Source organism: Corvus hawaiiensis, chromosome 11 (assembly GCF_020740725.1).
Source record: "Corvus hawaiiensis isolate bCorHaw1 chromosome 11, bCorHaw1.pri.cur, whole genome shotgun sequence".
NCBI lineage: Eukaryota > Metazoa > Chordata > Aves > Passeriformes > Corvidae > Corvus > Corvus hawaiiensis.
This window is the reverse complement of record NC_063223.1, coordinates 12,670,687-12,686,598: the sequence shown is the minus strand read 5'-3', so window position 1 is coordinate 12,686,598 and position 15,912 is coordinate 12,670,687. Positions and strand designations below refer to the sequence as shown.

General features: G+C 44.7%; 2 protein-coding genes across 13 annotated transcripts in view; one reads left to right on the top strand and one right to left on the bottom strand.

Moving 5' to 3' along the window:
* Positions 1-7,786, top strand: part of SLC6A6 (solute carrier family 6 member 6) — a 57,953-nt gene extending 50,167 nt beyond the window's left edge. For all 7 annotated transcript variants that reach the window (XM_048315826.1, XM_048315824.1, XM_048315823.1 and 4 more), the window contains one exon: positions 663-7,786. In XM_048315826.1, the coding sequence (XP_048171783.1) occupies positions 663-803 (141 nt within the window). In that variant the 3' untranslated portion in view covers positions 804-7,786. The remainder of the gene's footprint in view (positions 1-662) is intronic.
* A 2,091-nt stretch (positions 7,787-9,877) lies between these two features.
* The window catches only part of GRIP2 (glutamate receptor interacting protein 2), a 266,386-nt gene continuing 260,351 nt past the window's right edge, over positions 9,878-15,912 (bottom strand). For 5 of the 6 annotated variants that reach the window (XM_048315461.1, XM_048315459.1, XM_048315462.1 and 2 more), the window contains exons 23-24: positions 14,467-14,613; positions 9,878-11,988 (exon numbers count right to left, since the gene is read on the bottom strand). In XM_048315461.1, the coding sequence (XP_048171418.1) occupies positions 11,791-11,988; positions 14,467-14,613 (345 nt within the window). In that variant the 3' untranslated portion in view covers positions 9,878-11,790. Of the gene's footprint in view, positions 11,989-14,360; positions 14,614-15,912 lie in introns of all 6 variants that reach the window. The other variant, XM_048315464.1, reaches the window with a different exon arrangement.

The following is a 15,912-nucleotide window of genomic DNA, read 5'->3' as shown; positions in this document are numbered from 1 at the left end:
ACGAGTCAGTCTTAAAGGCAGCTCAGGGTATTCTTGGAGAAGAAAGTGGGACACTTTGGGTTAGGCATAAAGAGAATTTAAAAAAATACCAAACCCAAACATTTCCCAGAGCACAAACACTTGCATTTGTTTTTGTCCAAGTGTTAATGGTCTTTTTCAGCTGTGGCCAGGGCATAAGTGTTAATTTTCCTGCCTACATTGTCACCATTGTCACCATGAGAGACAAGTCTAAAAGTAGCCAAAACACAGCTCAAAGACCATGTTAGGGAAGGAAAGAGAGTAAACACTCTAGATGCCATTTAGTTCTTCCTTTGTGAGCTGAGATGTAGGACAGAAGTCGCCACTTGGCAGTGAAGGCTGGGCTGAGAGGCAGAGCTGTTTCTAAATGAGGAAGGAGGACGCGCATCATTTGCAGCACTGAAAGCCCAACGTGCAGGATGCTGGAAATTGCTGGGACTACCCTCCTGCCTGACTTCCCTGCCTCCAGTCAGGCTCTGCAGCTGAGCAGGAGTTGAAGGCCCCACAGATCCCCACATCCTCACAGAGCCATGGGCGCGCGTCTCCCACAGCCGCCCGTCCCTGTCCTTGGAATGCCACGTCCTGCACGTGGGGACACAGAGGCCTTCTGGGCATCTCAGCTCTGCTTTCCTTCTCTCTTTCAGAGGATAAAGGCGGTGGCTGCCCCTAAGGAAGTGAATCGGTGGTCCAAAGAAACGGAGAGTGGCACCCCCTTCTGCCCCAATGGAACTTCAAATGGCGGATTGATCAAGCCAACTCATATCATTGTGGAAACCATGATGTGAGCTCTCTCTGTGAGAGGATAAACCTGCTTTAACTGCCGTTTACTAACCATAGATTCTCATAGGACCAGGTTTACAGAGCTTTATATTTGCACTAGGATTTATTTTTATTTCTCACAGAGAAAGTTATTTTTTGTGTGTGTTTTTTTTTTTAATATTTTGTAAGGTAATCACAGCAGACGTCTCTCTGTAGAGGGAGAGCTTTCATATCAGACTAGACATATTACAAGAATTTACTATTATTGGGTTTTTTTAAATATATATATCTTTATCTCTAAATATTATACACCTTACCACTTGAATTTATTGTCTTGCCAGCAATACATTCAAGTCTCAGAAAGCAATTTTAGGTGCTGGTATGGTTGGGAGCAGGGTAACCTACAGAACACACAAAAGGAGCTCTGTTGAGAGATAGATTTTTTTAAAAATGCTGTTTCAAGAGAATTTTCAAAGGTGTAGTATTTCTACCCTCTGGTTCAACTGTGGTAAACGACAGGAGTCAGGGTCACTTTAGGGAGTGGGTACAGTTTTGTTTAGTGCAGTCCCTGGATAGGGATATAGCCAAACAGCTGGAGCAGGGAGTTTGCAAGGGATGCAGAGAAGCTGGGTGTGAACAGTCTTGTGGCTGTCCCTCCCAAGGACAGCGCTGGGACTCTGTCACACTGATGGGAGAGAACTTGAGGAGGGCATTTGCAGGATTTGGCATGGTTCAGTCTTTTTTTGTTGTTGTTTTTAAAATTTTTGAGGGTTTTTTACCTAAGTGAAATGCCTGCTGTTTGTGTGTGAGCAGGGTGGTTGAGTACCTGCTCCTGAGTTTTCCAGCAAACCATGTTTTGGTGTGGTGGCACTGGTGTAAACTTGAATTCTGCAAACTGGGAGGGCAGCCTGTCCCCAGGGCAGCACAGGTGAGCACTGAGCAGCCAAGAGGGGAAAAGCAGCACCTGCCCTCTGGGTGTTTCAGGTGTTCACTTGCTCATTTGGACTTTGGTTTGGGGCAGGAAAATAAAGGAATCATTTCTGGACTCTGACCGTCCAGAGGTGAGCACAAACCAGGTCATCCCTGGCAGGAGGAACAAAACCACTCACCTGGTGTAACTGGTATTGATAACAGACACATTGTTAATAATAATAATAGTAATGATGATAATAATATCACACAGCAAACAGGTGCTTTTCATCCACGTATCTCAAAAATGCTTTTCCAAGTTCGGTAACCAGGATTTGCTTTATTTATTTATTTGGGAGAGGGAGGTCATTGCTGTTGGAGGAACAAACAAAAGGACTAAGTGAGTCTCTTGTCCCATGTTACTAAATAGCAGTCGTGGACCTAGAGCCCCCAGTCTCCTTGCTCATCATTGGGTTAAAACATGATTTTATTTTATTTTACTTTATTCTATTTTATTTTATTTTATTTTTAGGAGGGCTGGAGGGTGGTGAACATATTTATGAATTTTATCTACTGAAGAAACAGGGCTCTTTGGAATTTAAATTAAAGCAAAGGGAACATGTAACACTGAAATACTTTGTATTGGTCAGAAGGAATTGGGTACCATTCCAGGTGAGGCTGGGAAGAGAAGAGAAACCACTACAAGGAGTATAGGAATGGGGGTTCCACTTTATGTAGTGCAGGTGAATGTTTCCATGGGGAATTGGATCCCTGAAAACTGTCCAAAATATGGACAAATGCCTTTTTCTTTTTCTTTTTCTTTTTTTTTTTAAACTTGAGCAGGTTGTGCTGGGAACAAGTTCTCCAGCGAAACTCAGCCTTGTCTTGTGGGCATTGTATTAGAGGAAGAGAGTTTTTTTCTTACCATACCACAGGTAGTCTATCCAAAGGTATTTAGAAGAAATGCTTGATAAGAACAAAGTTTGTATCTGCTTATTCTGCTGTCAGCTTAGTCTGTCAGGGCAGAGTTTGTCATTTATTTAAACAGGAACATAAACAGTTCTTAACATTCCTACACAGTAGTTTTATTTTCTTTTTTCTTTTCCCGTGGGCTAACTGGCCACAGCAGCACAAATATTTCTTAACTTGCTGGTTTCCCTGTAACAGAAACAGGGAGATTTAAAACTAAGAGATGGACCAAAATAATTACTAATTAAAGAAAAACATCGCTGCATCTATAACTTCCAAATCTTTCTAGTTTGAATTTGTAGATACTTTTACAACAGAGAGCTGAGTTGCAGCAACAAAACCAGTCACAGTAGAATTGTGTTTTCTTTTTTCTGGTTGCTGTATTATGAGAGTTCTAAAGGAAACTTTTGCATAGCTGGAGATAGCAAACATCTAAATGACACCTGCTGGGCAAGTGGCAGAAACCATCCAAGGTCACAGAAGGAATTCTGAGAGCCAGTGGGTGTCCTCAAATGTGCCCAAAATAAAGAAACATGCATACAGCAATTTTATTTTTTTAACAATCAAAGGCAAGAAAATGTAACCAAAGATAACTCTCTTGGTGAGCTTCAGCTTGGGCTCTCATTTTTGAGTTACAATCAGTGTCTGCAGAAAACAGGCACAGGTGAAGAGGGAGTAGAAGGTATGGGGGGGTCTAAATTAATGGGTTTTGTGAGTGCAGATGAAACACTGATGCTTGATTTCTTTCTTTTTTTGTATACATACATTGTCATACAACTGTGTTTGAGATTATATAGTTTGAACATGACTTTTGTGCTATAGAGCTGAGACAAGCTTTAGTTAGGGGAAAAAAATGGTTTGGCTACATCGAAGATGTCTCCAGCAAGTCAGCTGGGTGTTCAGGCCTCTCCCATATTGTGGAGAGTGTCTTTGTAGGAAGAACCAGAGGGATAATACTACACCTTTCAAAGTACAACTACCAGAGACTAGAACCCAGCCCCATTTCGATACAAACTGTGCCATTCAAATCAGTCGCTTCCATGATCCAAGTGAAAAGGTCTCGCACAAATGCAACAACCTCACTGAAGATTCTCTGTGTCAGCTTCCCTGGCCCTGCTGTGCTCTGCAGTAAGACTGCAAGGGAGGGCTGGGACTCACCAAGAGCCAACAAATCATTGTTTCTGGAAAACAGTTCCCCTCTCCCCTCCTCCCTCTCCTGCCAAAAAAAAAAAAAAAAAGTACTTAATTCTTCTTATTATATCTGAGGTTTGAGTTCCAGTGAGCACATTTGCATTTTTACAGTTTGGGGTTTTTACCTAACAATTTTATCAGATTTCTAAACTTTTCTTGGTGATAAATTTGCATTTCAACATGATCCTCTGCCAAATTTATTAAAAAATAATTTTTTAAGAAAGTTTGTGTTTTTTACCTATTTTGACTGCAAAGACAACTGATTTTTTTCCTCTATTTACTTGTTTAAACTTTTATGACCTACTTTACCTGTTTTGTGTAAATGCGGAACTCTATGTTAAAGCATCATGACTAGTTATAGATGAACTGGTTTGGATCTAGGGAAAACAGTGCAGTTTTGGCATGAGATCTTTAGAACTAGATCCTGGAGATTTAAGCCAGCATAAACCAAGACAAAATGCACACGTTTTCATGTTTCATGTACCTTTGTATTCATGGGGTCTTCTGGGCTTGAAAACAGCAGAGTTTCAGCAGTATTTATTTCCAGTTGAACTGAAATCAAGAGGTAGTAGAAATGTAAAGGGGAACATATTCCCCATGAGATTTTTCTGACCTGTTTTTTATTTTTCTTAATTTTCCAAACCTTTTCAGTTCACCTGTTACTAGTGATGATCTCTCTGAATGATCATCTATTGTAAGGGACTTTACCAGTAGTCTGTATCTCAGTGTTTAAGCAGTATGATTTCATAAATAGAACTGGTTTTTTATTGTTGTTGTTATTATTCTATTTTTCCTTCTCATCATAGCTCATAGCTTTCCTTTTCATCTGGTCCAAACAGATCCACACACTTAGAAAAGTCCTTTTTAAAGTTTGAGATAGTAGGTCCACAATGGATTTGTTCTTGTGATGTAAATGAAAATACAAAAGCCTGGCAGCTGTATTTGCCATCTAGAAGTGCTGGTGGCCACCCCGCAGCAGCAGTGCAGCTCCTGGAATTAGGGGTGGAGGGGAGTTAGGAATGATCTGCTGGAACAGCTCAGCAAAACTGGTTTTCACTGCTGTTCTTGGGGAGAGGAGGAAATGAGGAAAAGTAGGGGGGGAAAAAAAAGTGCAGCCTTACAGTTGCTGTAACACTGAAAAAAACCCCAACAACATCAGCAGAGCTTTTATTGTCAGGACAGCACCTCCTGCAGCTGTTTCCAGTCCTGTTTCCAGCCCAATCCTCCTTTCCCAACTGCAGATGCTTCTGGTTCCTCTTCTTTGTCTCAGCATTAGATAACTCAAGTAGATCTGAAGACACATGGACATCTCCATTCAATAGATCTTTTCCAAGTCTCCTCCTGGTCTGTTTTTATTTGCTAAGGAGATTTTCAGTTTTGTTGAGGTTGTGCTTGTCACACTTGGGTTCAAAGCTCCCACTTGTTGCATCAATGGCAAACTTCCAGCTGTGGGAGAAGGATTTGAACATTTTTGAATAACTGATTATTAGCTTCTATGTCTTGTGGTCCCTGCAGGATCACTCATGGAGGCATAATGTATATAAAATGTTAAATAAGCTGTGCATTGAATGCAGTGGACAAGTTAGTTAAGCAGCTCAAGTACACTTGGAAGAAAGATGACCCTGACATTATTTCCAAGGAGATTCAATGGAAGTTGCTCACTTTCAGTAAAAAGAATAAAAATAAATCTGTGTTTAAGTAGAGTAGTAGATGAAATCTTCCACCCTCATATGCACGCACACAGTGGGGACATTGCTTCTATTCCTAGGCTGCAAATCATGTGTGTAAATCTTGCCAAGCTGTTCAGGATGAGGATTGAGGAGATTTAGGCACCACTTGCCTGCAAAGAGCCAACTTGCCAGGGTGTCCAAACGGTCTTTCCTAAATGGGAGTGGTGGAAGAGGGACAGTAATAACAAAATCCTGGACCATGGCCCCTCCGAGGAAGCCTTAAGGTTGGATTTGTAAACTCTCCTGGCTACTTGCAGGCACCACATGGCTCCTGGCATGGGAGGTTGGGTGTGGTGTGGGTTCAGGCAGCTGCCCTGGACTTGTTTTCTCCAAAATCAGCATCCAAAGCCTTGTGGTTAGGATTGACGTGTAGTTGTGTATTTGTATATTTGCATGAGCAAAGGTCAGGAACTGTCAAACCCTGGTAGCTTGTTTTATTTCTTATAATCAAAGATAAGCTTAAGAAACAAAGTATTTAGTTGATTTGATGACACTTGACATTTAAGAAACCCTTGAACTAGTGCAAAAGAGGTGCTGTGAGCTCCATACTTTGGTCACAAAAATTTTCTTATGGTATTAGTGGTGAATTTGAGTCAATGGGAGAGATTGCTCAAGAGAGACTTGAATATAACCAGCACCAGCACCCACTGGAAAACTGCCCAATCCAGCCCCACACCCTCCACCAGATTGTGGCTCTTTTCTGCCAGCCCAAAGAAAATGTGTACATGGATAATGCTTCTCTGGAAAAAAAAAAAAAAATCTCAATTTGTTTGTTTCTTTTAAAAAATAAAAATAAAAAGTCCCATTCTTTGTGTGGTTTTTTTCCAGTTGTCATTGGGAATTGGTGATTTCAATTTACCCATGTCCTAAAACAAGAGCAGAAATAGCTTGAGATACCATTTCACCAAAAATAGGGACAAGCTCAAAATTTTGCAGGTTGAAAATTTTAAGAAAACAAATCACCCACCCATCCCCATCAACGGTGGAAAACTTTGGTGACAGGGTTTGTGACTGGAAAAGAGCCTGACCCTGCTTGTAATGCTGGGCAATTGAAAGGCAGAGCAGACACAGCCTTTTTGTATTGCTGCTGTGTCCTCATTTGAAATAATCAGTAAAAGCGTCAGAATTTAATTACCACGAGCATTAGGAGTAAAGTAAATTGAAGAGAATTTTAAAGGAGCAAGTTTTGGAGGCTTGCTCCCAATGGCTCTGCAGTGCACAGTGGGATGGTGCTGCTCACTTTCCCTTTTGCAGTGCCGGGAAAACATGGCCTGACTTGAGAAATCAGAAGAAATGGGAAAAATAAAGCTATTAAAAAAAAAAAAAGAAACTTGATGCTGAGGAGCTGTGCACATGTGTGCATTTGTGGGGGAAGGCTTCAGCCCTGTAGCACAGTGAGCACGATACACAGTGTTCCCAAATGTACCTGCTTCTGCAGCTGTTAGTCGATTTTTTTTTCAATATATAAAGAAAAAAAAAAGAAAAAAAAAAAGAAAAAAAAGAAACAAAAAAAAAAAAAAGGAAAAAAAAAAAGAAAAAAAAAACCAAACCAAACAGTGGCAAAATTCTGTTGAGAGGCTGATAAAAAAACAAAACCTGAGGGGGCAAGTTGAGTTAGCTCATGACCTGCTCCTGTCCTGGAAGCCAGCGCTGGTCTCTCAGCATTGCAGCATCCCAGTACTGTTCTGAAGTGCTCGTTGTTCAATAGGATGTTGTTTTTTCTCCAGTGTAATGTTGTGATTGTTACCTGATAATATTGCCAGGGACTTCACATTGTAAGAGGTGGTCCATCTTGTTTGATGTATTTGGCTAAGAAAACAGTGGTGTTTTTTAAATTATTTAAATTCCTAGCAACTGTGACTACAGTAATGTGATAATGAGTAGCACATGCAGCGAGGAGGCGAGGGCGATGATGGCCTCCTTAAAAATGTCATCTGAGCTTTTTTAAAGAAAAAAACCTTAAAAATATTTTTAAAACATTTTTTGTGTGTTCCAAAACGGAATATTTGTATTTGAAAAAAATCCTGGAGTGTAATTTAATCCTAAAACTCCCTTGCCTTTGTGTATATGGTAAATGTTTGTATTTTGCAGTTTCTGTTTTGCTTTTTAGATAAATAAAATGTATATGGATATTTTTAAGTCATCTTTGCTTTTTTAGATGAGTTTGTAATCACCTTATAACTGAAAATAAAACTTTCCTTTATAAACCAGCTATGCCCTTGGATGGTTTTTTTGGTCTTTGAGTGGCTCAGTTTTTCCTTTAAACCTATTACTTATTTTGGGGTTGTTGGTGTGGGGGGTTTTTGTCCTTATAAAATACTATATATATATAAAATATGTGTAATCACTATCTAACTTCACATTTTCCATGGTTTTACCCTGGTTGACAGCACAGCCCCACACAGCCACTCACTCACCCCCTCATCCAGTGGGATGGGGAGAGAGTGAGAAAGGTAAAAGTGCAAAAATTCATGGGTTGGGATACAGACAAATTAATAGGTAAAAAAAATGGGGTGAGGGGGGAAAAAACCCACAACCAAATACATCAAAGAGGTAAAGAACAAAACAAAAAACCCCAAGTAATACAAAAGAAAGCCATTTCTCACCAGCAAGTGCCCAGCCCATGCATGGCACCACTACTGTGAGAGTTCAAATACACCAGAAAAGCCCAACAGGAAGAAAAAGAAAGGAAAAAACCCACCCCAACATTTCTTTTCCTGTTGCATGAAACTGGTTATTTCAAGCTCATTGATGGCCTCTTCAGTCAAACAGAACACCAGAGTGTCCATTCCTGAAGTCCTGATTTGAGGTAGGGAAAGAAAAAACCAACATGTAGGTGGCTACTCCTTGTGAAAACAAAACATTTGAGTATCACAGCTGAGCCTCCAGCACCCCATGCCCAGGATCAGTCCCACAGCTGTCTTTAGCTGGGTTTTTTGGCTTGGTTGATTGTTTTGCTGGGTGTGATTGAGGACTTTGTCAGGAATTTCTCCTCTCATCAGCACAGCCTGCAATGTCTGGTCTAAGCAGCCTTGTAAGAGCACAGGCAACAACTGCAGTGTGTCTCAGGTTAAAATAAAATAAATAAACAGGAAATTTAAAAAGCCACAAAGTGCCACGAGCTGCTGCTGGAAGGTTTTGACCACCTGCCCTGGTGGCCATCACCTGCCCAGGGCTGCAGCTGCTCCCATCAGCCAAGGCCCATGGGACGAGAAGTGACATCAGCAGGGGAATGTGCTGCCCACTGAGGCACATCCCAGGCAGCAGTTCCATTCTAACCTTTTACCTGGGACACACACAGAACCCCTGGACACACACTGAGCCCCAGGGCTCGCATTTCGTGGGTGCTCACTCAGCCTCCTACAGCCCCAGTGCCTCGGCTGGCTCCACATGGTTTTGGCAAGGCCCTGGTGCAGGGCCCTGTTCTGAAGTCTTCACCCCAGGAGGGCAGCCAGAGATGGCAGATAAGGCTTGTTTGCATGGCAATGATTCCCCAGTCTAACCAGGGACATTCCTATACCCCGCTCAGGCTCTGAAAAGTCCTGCATTACTCACTTGGTCACAAAGGGGTGCAAAATCCAACTCACCCTCTCTGTGCTGGTGAGCAGAGATTCCCTATGACCTTATCCAGGAAGCATTCCAGCCTGTGCTGCCCTCAATGGGAGCCTAGGAGAGAAATCCTCGACGCCTGGAGACAAGGAGCTGTGTTCTGGGTTCGTGGCAGTCATCTCTTGGGATGTCTAGTTTCAGAGGCGGGGTAATTTGGCTACCACGGTACCCCAAGGCACCCCACAGGAGATGCAGGGTTCTGAGCACCAGATGGGACATCTCCTGCCAGCACATCATTCTCCAGCAGTTTTCTAACTCATCCCCAGGGATTAACCACAGCTTTGCAAATGCTGCCCCGTCACGGCTGCCACGTGCTTTGCTGCGTCAGTGTTTTGTCATGGAGCAGCCCAGCTTCAAGCCAAGATTCCAGCGTGGAAAAGCTGCGGGCAATGCTGGAACCACATGCATGAGCATCTCCAGCTCCCCCTGTTAACAGCTACAGCAAAATTGCCTCCATAGGCACAGGGAGGGGAGCGACCCAAGTCCCACCACTTATGGTGGGCAGCAAAGCACAGCCCCAGACCTACACCAGTAGCCCTACAAACAGTGGCCTCCCAGCCAAACCCTCTGCGTGGCCTCCCCCTTGTCCTCCAAGGTGTCTCACAAACAGGATCCCCTGTTAAAATGCTGCTGGAAGCAAAGCATTGCCTCACTACCATCCTCCAGCAGAAAGCAACACAAACCAAAACAAACGCATTTCATTTGCTTTTATTTAATTTTAAAAAAAAGTCAAAGTCATTCCAATCCCGTTTAAATACAGAGATTTACAAATAGGTCCAAAACAGGACTAAAATATTCTTTGAAATGCTGTACTTTTAAATATTGTGCTTTCATAGATACATAAGAAAATTAGCATATAAAAATACTTTACAAGGAATACACTCTAATATATGGATAAAAATACACATTTCAGTAATGCATTTCATCTTCATCTCATTCAAAATGCATAGGAAGGGATACGAGGACCAAGTTTTTCTTCTTCCTTTTTTTTTTTTTTTAAAGCCTTTAATAAAAGTCTTCATTAAAAACCTATGAGAAGCCCCAGTGAGCTTCCACTGCTCAGAATATTGCATATAAAAACACTTTCGGCTGCACTGTCAATGCTCCACGGTATCAATTATGGCACATTATCTAGGTGTGGCAGCAATGGTATGGGATATTGCATACTCAAAGAGAAAATGCCTACAACGACAGATGGATGGGGCCGTGCCTGGAGGAAACACCCGCATACGTTTTGCTGTCACTGGGGGATGTCGGGGACAGACAGTGTGGGGACGAGTCCTGGCTCAGCAAAGCGAACACACACGTGCTGTACACCCACCCAACAACCTCCACGCTCCACTGGCGTGCAGGTAGGGAGGGAGGAACTGGAAGGGCAAGCAGGGAAAGAGGGCAGTGGGCTCCGGAGCTGCCGTATCCAACTGAGTGAGCTCTTCCACTCCACTGCCCAGGCCTTCCCGGCGAAAGCGACGCCGGCCTCATGCTGCCACCAGGACATGAACATCATCATAAAGTGCTAGTATGGGAAAGAGGGCAGGCAATGCAAACATCACAGTCCCTCTGCCACGCAGGGCCAGGGGCTCTCGGGCGGGAGGGGAGCGGCCGCGGGGCTACAAGACGCCAGCAACAGGCAAAGGGGCACACACCACCCAGCCCACAGGAACACAGGACACAACCACCACCCAACCAAGGGTTTGTCATGCCTCTGCCTCAGGGGAGACAGCAAGGTTTCATTGACCCAAAACATCAGGGGCAGCCCTGGGAATTTTGCTATTCTGCTATCTATTTCCAGGCACAGGCCAGGTTTGCAAGCAAGAGATCTCCATTAAGCTCAGACAAACAAGGGGGATTCAGGCAGGTACTCAGGGCCTTTAGCCCTGGGTATGGCCTCTACTCTGTAGTCACTACTGAGCACAAGTAACAACACTGCTCATGGGAGTCAGCCACACGAGGTGCCTCATCCCATCACAGAGCGAGCCAGATCTGGCAGGGAGTGTCGACAGAGCTGGCAGGAGACAGCTGCAAATACCAATTTTTGCACAAGAATTGCATTTAGCCACTCACAAGCACATTTTGAAGTGTCTTCTAACAGCTCTCTCTCCACAGCCCTGTACCGGGAGTGCAAGGGGCTGCAGGAATTGATTTGCCAGGAGTGTTGAAAGGATGGAGCTGGGCACAACATAAAAGGAAAGGCATTTCAGTCCTGCTGTATGTGATTAACCGAGCAAACAAGGAACATAATAGCACCATGTGTGTTTGTAGGATGGCCAAGGCCTTTCAGGGTGAGGAGGATGTCTGAAGCAGGATGCTGCACACTCGATGGCAGGAGCACAGGGGGATGCCCTGACATGGGGGATGGCTGTGGATGCTCCTTCCTCCCGTTGGCAGTTTGTCCCACTGCCGTCACTGCCACAGCCCCAGATGCACACCCAGCTCTGACCTTTCCAGCAATATATGGAGGTCTACAGGCTCACTGAAGACCCACCTCCTCACTTGCAGGTTATGGTACATACAGCATTTACACATACCAGTGCAAAAAAACAAGAGAAACACCCCAAATACCACAAGAGCTCAGCAGAGGCCTCGTCTGCTCTGCTCCCGCTGCTCAGAGCGTCTGGACACTTGCCTTGACCTCGGCGCCGCGGGGGACCTGCGCCAGGAGCTCTCTGTTCCCCTCCGAGGGAGCATTGGCAGCCAGTGCCAAGGGGTTCCGGCTAATCACCAGGTCCAGCTTATCTCCAGCCTCTGAAATCAAGGGAACGGCCAGACAGCAGTCAAAGTCTCTCGTTCGGATGCGGTTTACCTGCCGGGATGGATTTGGGACGTGCCATGGGGAGGAACAACAGAAAGATCATGTTTGTTAGTCAGCAAATGCAAGATTAGTGCTAAACCCCAGCTGGACAAAACACACAACTCTTGGGGGTCCCTGGTTCCAGGTTCATAATGGAGCAGAGCAGAAGCACCCCTTCGGAATGAGCATCTGCACTTAGCTGAGGAGTGATGCAGTAACTGATTGAGGAAGGGGAAAAGAAAGTCTGGGCCAGGCATGAGCCCTGACCCCAGTGCCTGGGGCAGTATTACAAGTATTAAACACTGCAGGGCCCAAAACCAGTTCTCCTGTTCAAGCCTGTAGAAAAAATGTTGCCATTTTCCATTTTCTTTTTTGTCATCATGGCATCATTACTGGCCTTAAATTTGTGGTGCCAAGTATTCAGCACCTAGAAAACAAATAAAGCCCTAAAGCTTCTGGCAACCATTTTCCAGCTCAGCCAGAAGTAAACCCAGACTATACTGAACAGTTTCTGCTTCCATTCTCCCCATTTATATCCTTCATTTCACAGGAATCTGGATGCATTTCATGTGGGCTCAGGAGGCAGCTGCAAATTCTCTCTGTAGGATTCAGCAGTGAAAGCAGTTACTGCTGGCTCTTGCAGACCTTCAAGCACATTTCTAGGCTGGGTCATCTGGAGAAACCACCCCAGCTCTCTTGCCTACAGCTACCAGAACACTTGGGCTTGATGCCATGACAGCTCTGGGACAGAGCAGGCTGGCAAATGGCACGGGGATGGGAAGCAGGGAAAGGAGAAAGGAATTTCCCATACACCTTTGGAGTGAACATAACCCCTGGGGCCAGGTGTTGCTTCCTTCTTTGGGTAAGGGCTGGATACTTGGCTCCATACAACCCTTCCATCCCAAGCCCCTTCCCAGAATTAATGCGTGCCCACAGTGCTGGGTCTGTGAAACCAGCAGTGTCCCCCCACCCTAGCTGGTGTCCGCACAGAGACCCCAGTACTGCTCCTTACAGCAGAGGGACAATTTCTAGCCCGCGCATGGACAAGGAGAGACAAACCACGAGCTTGCTCTCCCCCTGCTCTGTGCCAGCCAGGCAGCTCCAGTGCAGAAGTGCCATTAGTGCAATGCCATGCTCCAGTTAATCCATGCAGCCGAGAGGCAGAGGGTCTGTGACAGCAGGGATGAGGTGTTTCGCTGGCCTTCAGGCATGTCACTGTGCCCACAATCAGCAGCACTGCGCAGCATCCTCAGCAATGCATCTCTGCGCTTCTTGAGGGGAGTCACCGGTAGCACGTCTGCGATCCCTCACTCCCAACTCCACACATCAACACGATGGCAGTCGCCTCATGTGCCCGTAGGTGTGAGCTGTGCAGCACAGCATGTGGAAAAAGGGTGTCCAAAGTCTCCACACCGCTCTGTTTAGGATTTTGGGCACACCTCCCAGAGCACTTGGCACTTGCAAAAAGCGACACATCCAACATTGAACAGAAAGGCAGCCCAGAGCCTAATTAGCTTCTTGCTCATTCTTGCACCATCTTTTATTTGAAGCTGAGAAGGAATAATTGTATAGCAGCCAACTGGCTAGAGACCATAACAAGCTTAAACAAGGTTCCCCACAGTGCTGCCAGTCCTCCAGTTACCTGATGTACATAAAGTATTGGCTCTAATCCAACTGCTAAGAACCCCCGCCTAGAAATCAGTAAAACTAAACATCTGAGTGTTTCCAAATATGGTCACAATATCTGCATTTCCAAATGGTGGTAATTTTTCCATAGAGGTTGCATTTCCTTCAGTTGCTGTTTGAGCTGCCTCAAAGCTAAAATAGTTGGTTTTCATCCACACAGAGCTCCTCTCCAAATTCCAAAATTCACCAGGCTTTTTCTGTCCCTCTGGTAGTCCAATACGCCCAGGGCACATCTATTACAGACTGTGCTTTTGGCCAGAGTTTTTATTCTGTTTCTGCATCAGTCATTTCCGATGAAGCATTTTTCAAAGAAAAATATCCATAAAAAATACCTTGCTTGAAGGATGTGTTTCCTAGAAAACTCTTCTAGTTGTCAAAGGCATGCACAGAACTTCATGAACATCACTTAATTCCACAAGGGGCTTCACAGCAACACATATTGGTCAATACAGTCTGGTTCATCCAAAAACCAGGAATAGGACTGAGGGTGAGGAAAGGAAGCAGCACAGCTTTTTGCTTGTTTGGAGCTGTCCAAGCTCAAAAAGGCCAGTGCCAGAACAGGCTGTGCCCTGGACTAGTGTAACCTAGGAGTACCACATGGGGTACCACCTGAAGGTACTACCTAGTGATTTCCTGTTATAAAACACAGGTCCCATTGAGTTGGTGGCTAAGAGCTCACCTAGTTGGCTAACTATTACCTTTCATTAAAGTTAGTGCTGCCATGGATGGGTCTCACTTCTCTCTTCCTCTCAGCCACTCATTCACTCCGTCCCAGCCTCCAGAACTGCATTTTGCATTTATTACCTGAAGCACTCTGTCATATGGCTTGAGGCCACACTGATCTGCTGGCCCATCCGGACGGACCATATTTACATAGACACCTTTTTCTAACAGGCCATCCGACAAACTGAATCCAAAGTCTTCGCTCTCCGGGTCTTTGTGGAGTGTCATCTGGAGAGGCAGAAAGGGAAGAAGCAGGTTTCAATGCAGCAGAGCAAGGAGGTGATGTACAGGGCTGCCAGGATGGGAGCAGCATGAGCAATGCGTGCAGACCTACAGCAATTCTGCTCTGGGTCTCCTGGGTGGGTTTTTCTTAGCCTGAGCAGATAACAGAGACTAAGCCTTATTTCCCTGACACCATCACCACAGGGAGAATTGCTTCGGTGACTGGCATAAAACCAACCCCATGACAGTCCCTCGCCCTTGGATGTGGAAGAAAATGCGAGCAGTGTAATACAGACAGCGCTCATGTTTCACTAAAAGAGCGACAAACAAGTGTTTTTAATGGAGCATCGCCTTTCCTGGCCCAGGTTATGCTGTGTATCCTCCGTGTGTGCCAGACCAGCACATGAAAGATCAACATGTTCACAGGGAATTTTTAATGTAGTGAGTCAAATGTGAAGGCAGCTCATTTTTAATACATCACTCAGCAGGAACATCTAAAATTGTCCGTATTATTTACAAGTCCTTTTCAGAAAATTCGTATCGGTAAGTGCTGACATTCTGAACACAAGAAATGGGCAACCTCATCATCCTTCCCTTGGGCATGTCACTCTTTGGCCCTGTCTAAAGGAGGAGAGCACTGTTAGAAGTGTGTCTTGCCCTGGGGTAACACTGGGAACCAGGGACAGCAGATTCCCCAACACTACCGAAATCTCCCCTTGCCTCCCATGAACTGGGAGTGAATCTCTCCCATGGCTCACAATCCATGACTGTGCTCCTGGCTGGGTGAGCCTCATGGATCTGTGGTCCTGGGGAAGGACAATGCTCAGGATGATGCATCAGGATGGAGCATCCCAGCCGGCCTCAACCTCATTTCCGAATACAGCCAACACCAGATGCTCCAGCAGAATGAAGAGTCACTCTATAACATGCCTAATTACACAGCTCTCCTCCTTCAGGCACCAAGGAGTTTTATTTAAAGACACATTTGCCATGCCCTGAAGGGCAAAAGCAGATCAAACATGAAAAAGTTGTTTTTTCCAGCTACCATAACTACAGGTTTCGTTCTGAAGTCACACTAGGAAAGAAAAAGGCAATCAAAGTTTTGAAACCTCTCCAGCTCCCTTCCCTGCTTGCATTCTACATAGCAGCTTCTACAGTTAATTACTTTTTCTAATTACCATTGCCTTGCACAATGGTTAAACTGGCTATGTTCAGCTGGATGCTGAAATCAAACCAGTATCCCATCACTGGAGTGGAAGCGGAGGGAAAATAAGTCATTTTTTATTTGAAAAGTGGCCTACTACA